The sequence below is a fragment of the Solanum dulcamara genome, chromosome 1 (genome assembly GCF_947179165.1).
Source record: "Solanum dulcamara chromosome 1, daSolDulc1.2, whole genome shotgun sequence".
Lineage (NCBI taxonomy): Eukaryota > Viridiplantae > Streptophyta > Magnoliopsida > Solanales > Solanaceae > Solanum > Solanum dulcamara.
This window is the reverse complement of record NC_077237.1, coordinates 82,327,287-82,331,738: the sequence shown is the minus strand read 5'-3', so window position 1 is coordinate 82,331,738 and position 4,452 is coordinate 82,327,287. Positions and strand designations below refer to the sequence as shown.

Here is a 4,452-nt window from a genome sequence, read left to right as displayed (position 1 = left end):
TAATTTTTGTTCGATTTTGAGCAACCCTAAACAGCTCTCTCTATTTTTTGCCACGTAGTGAGCCAACTTGTCAAATAGTCCTTGGATTTTTGGACCAAAATTACTGACAAGTAAAAACAAAGAGCAGGATTTGAAAAACCAAAAAAAATAAAAAATCATGAAAAGATGGGTGAAGGACCCATGGAGATTTTGAGTGTGGAGAACATAGGATGGAAATAGAAAAAAAAAAAAAAAAAAAAACTGTGGAGCAATTGTGGTTAATGATAAAAATAGGAAATTTTTGGATATGTACAGTATCTGAAAATTGTGGAATAGGGCTTTTTTCGGGCTAAAAAATGGGGCAAAGGAAGGTAGAAATTAAGCGAATCCAAGATAAAAACTGTAGGCAAGTTGCTTTCTGTAAACGGAGAAAAGTTTTATTGAAGAAAGCTAAAGAACTCTCCATTCTCTGCGATGTCGATGTTGCTGTTCTTATCATCTCCCATCGTGGCAGGCTCCATGAATATTCCAGCAATAACAGTATTTTATTTTTTTCATTTTAATAAGATATTCCTATTAATTTTCCCTAATTTATAGTGGATCTTCCATTTTGATACATGTTGATCTGTTAGGAAGACGAATAGTTTATAGGTTGACACGTTTATTAACTATGTGCTTTCTAGCGGTGCAGTTTTTGGTGTTGATCTTAATGATATGCATAAGACAAAGTACCTTTTTGCACGAGCTATGCAGCATGTAAACATAATACAATTGAGAATGCACGTATCCAAATAATTCGAATGTTAGTCAATTACTCAAAAAGAGTGATATCAACTTTTCCACGTGACATTTAGGAAGCTTCAGTTTATGTGCCTTAATGTCGGCATTAGTTCAAGCTACTCCGTACCATTTTGCTAACACTCCAGAACGTTGCACTTGCTCAATAAATTTTCCCCATGTGTCAAGTTGGATTGTTAATTCTAGTCAACTTCGAATCTTGTGCCTCATACTCATGCGTTGTTTTTTCAAGAAGCTCCTTGGTGCTTCGTCAGCATTGCAAGGGGACACACTACTCAACAATACGATGTGTTACATCTTTTAATCATATCTTGAAGTCTCTCCATCATGCAATTCGTGAATACTTTTGAGTTTATCATGGGTCAGCGTTCTTCTTGATTAATCTTGACCTTGCGAAATCGTATCATTCTTTTTCTCATGAAAAAGGATTCGTCCTCGAGCTTAGCATATCTACATCAAATGAAAAAAAAACCAAAATATTAGTAACTCACAATGAAGGCCACACCAGATTCCCTTGGTTGAAATAGCAAAAAATAAAACACAAACCTTTTTTACACTTGAATTTAGATAGTTAGCATCACTAAATATTAAAATATAACCACATCTAAGATAATAAATTTATTAACGTACGCCATAAAAATATAGTTCAATACTTCTAAAAATACCTTTGATGTTTTAGGAATCTCAAGCATTATAATGAACTCGTTACACACATCGCATTGTGATCCAAGGCTTCCCAAATCAGATCCAAGCTTCGTCTCCCGATCTTACTACCATTCCAACAGTGGATAGCAATAACAACTATATACCTAGCGTAATCCCACAAGTGGTGTATGAGGAGGGTGGTGTACACACAACCTTATCCTCTCATTCTATTCCGGATCGTTAAGGATGTGCGTGGACTTTTCGGCTTTGAACAAGGTAACTATGAAGATTAAATATCCAGTTCCGCTGGTGCAGGATCTTATGGCCAAGCTCATGTTGGTTTTACTAAGTTGGATCTTAGGTCTGGTTATTGGCAAGTTAGGATAGCAGAAAGTGATGAGCCTATTACTAATTGTGTAACTAGGTACGAGTCATATGACTTTCTTGTAATGTCATTTGGGCTGACTACTACCTTAAAAACTTTACGTAATTTAATGAATGATGTTCTTTTGAGTATCTTGATGACTTTGTAGTAGTGTACTTAGACGACATCTTGATTTGTTGTCGTTATCTTGAGAAAACCTTAAACCATTTAAGCAAAGTATCATCTCATTTGTGAGAGTATAACCTGTAAGTTAGGATGGAAAAATGTGAGTTTGCCCAGGAGAAAATCAAATTCCTTGAACATTTGGTCAGTCAAAAACAAAGTGCGGATGGACCCAAAGAAAGTGCAAGTCACTGTTGACTGCTAGGCACTAAATGACGTCAAAGATTTGAGGTCATTTTTGGGGTTGGCAAATTACTATCGCAAGTTTATTCCTTGTTATTCGAACGAGGAGGCTTCGTTGAAAGCTTTGTTGAAAAACAATGTTCAATGGTTTTGGTCTGAGAAATGTGATGGTGAGTTCCCATCATTGAAGGAGACCATTGCAACAGAACCAATTATGAAGCTGCCACATTTTGAAATGTCGTTTGAAGTGCATACGGATGCTTCCGATAAAGCTGTAGAGGTGTTCAGGTGCAAGAAGGTCATTGAATGATGCGGAGCAGAGGCACTCTACTCATGAAAAAGAGATGGTGGTTGTTGTGCATTTCTTGCAAGTTTGGAGGGTATATTTTTTGGGTCCACGTTTTGTAGATTGGATGAATAATGTAGCCAATACATTTTTCAAGACGCAATGCAACCGAAGTCTAAAGCAGGCACATTGACAGGAGTTTGTGGCATAATATGATTTCGTGTGGGAACATAAGTCGAGGATGCACAACCATGTTGCGGATACTTTGAGTAGAAAATAGGTATTTGTTACTATGTATTCAATTCCCAAACTTGTAAATGGATAAAATCAGAAATATGTCCTGCAAATGATTCATTATATGTTAAATTAATGATTCAAAGTGAAAGATAGGAATGTTAGGAGGTATTGAATTGAGGACGATTTGCTCCATTTTTGGGGGGAGGATCGTTGTACCTCAAGGTGGAGCATTACACAGAAAACTATTGAAAGAGGAGCATGATACTACTTGGGTTGTTCATCCAGGTGTAGAATAGATGTTAGCTTTGTTATCCCCATGTTTATTTCTAGCAAAAGATGGAAGATGGCCAAAGATCGAAGACGATATTGAAGGTTATGTGAAGACTTGTCTTGTTTGTCAATTGGATAAGATTGAAGTAAAAAGAAAGTAGGTTTTCTGCAACCTCTTTCTATTCCATAAAGGCTATGGATGTCCGTTTCAATGGACTTTATTAGTGGTATTCATCTGAGTATTCATTAATATTTGGATGTTTCTTGCCCTTATATGATAGACTCTATCTAAATGAACCTTTGATGTTAGAATTTTCCTATCATGGTTGAGATTAATGTGAAAATAAGAATGTCAAATCTAGATACTTTGGAAACTTCAATGTTGGCGAAGGGAGATAACTCTCTTCAATTATTCATGGGATGGGAGGGAATTCAGTTCGATAAAAGAAAGTCGAGAAAATAAATAGGTCAGCAATTTGGACAACTTATAACGATGTTTGTCCCACATATCACTAGGAAGAAAAGATCTTAAATTCTTTTTTACTATCTTAAGGCTTCTTAAAATACGAAACACTGCATTCTTAAAGGTGTTAAATGGGCAGGTTGAGCTGAATTTAGATGGATCAAAATAGGCTGAGCTATTAAATGACAAGTTGTGCGGACTTTTCACTTTCAGTGTTGCATCCATGTCAACATGGCGTGGGTGTGGTATCTATACTTGATATGGTCAATAGATTTTGGGTACTTTGACCAATATCGATAGAGAAATTCGAGACATTTATAATGATTTCTGAAAGAAACACAAAAATGATGAAATCATAATTTAGGCATATGTTTTTCTTATTTTTAAAAGATATTTGTATTAAAAAATTCGCAACCAAAAGATTTTTTAAAGATATTTACAAATCAACATCACTATTCAATGTACAATGAACTCAAGAAGTCTATCATGGTTTCTATATCATTTGCAATGGCCATGTTACACAAAAAAGCTGTAAGGAGATGCATATGTACTAATTAGACTTGCTCACAAACATTCATGCATCCCTTTTCTTCCAATTTGTCCATCATAATTTCAGAATATTCTTAATTCTATTTTTAGATATTAAAATTATTTTTATTTCAATTCCCACACTTGTATCCATACCTCCAAATCTTAAAAATTTTGATCATGAAGGATCCAATCTTCAGATCCGCCCCTATATCAGACACCACCTTCTTATAAAAATATTGTAACAAGGTTTCTCATGGGTTAATTTGAGCTACATATTAACCAACTTTGAATGTGCTGAATTGAGTGGATCAAAATGGCTAAGTTAACAAATTGATTGTCATGTTTTCATGAGTTAATTTTTTCACTCCTAATTATCACAAGGCACTTGAAAAAATCTGACTAACAACAAGTGTGAGATGTTGGGTGGTGCAAGCGTGAAATAATTGAGCTTGTCAACATATCTTTAAGAACTACTAGGGTACTTCAAAGGCTCCCATTTTTGGGAAAACTCAA

General features: G+C 35.2%; 1 protein-coding gene across 1 annotated transcript; it reads left to right on the top strand.

Annotated features, from left to right (window-relative positions):
- The first annotated feature begins 335 nt into the window (after nucleotides 1-335).
- LOC129894825 (protein MADS AFFECTING FLOWERING 5-like) lies at nucleotides 336-2,462 on the top strand. Its single transcript, XM_055970456.1, has 3 exons — nucleotides 336-519; nucleotides 1,738-1,838; nucleotides 2,175-2,462. The coding sequence occupies exons 1-3, from the start codon at nucleotides 336-338 to the stop codon at nucleotides 2,460-2,462; spliced, it is 573 nt and encodes a 190-aa protein (XP_055826431.1).
- Nucleotides 2,463-4,452: the final 1,990 nt, after the last annotated feature.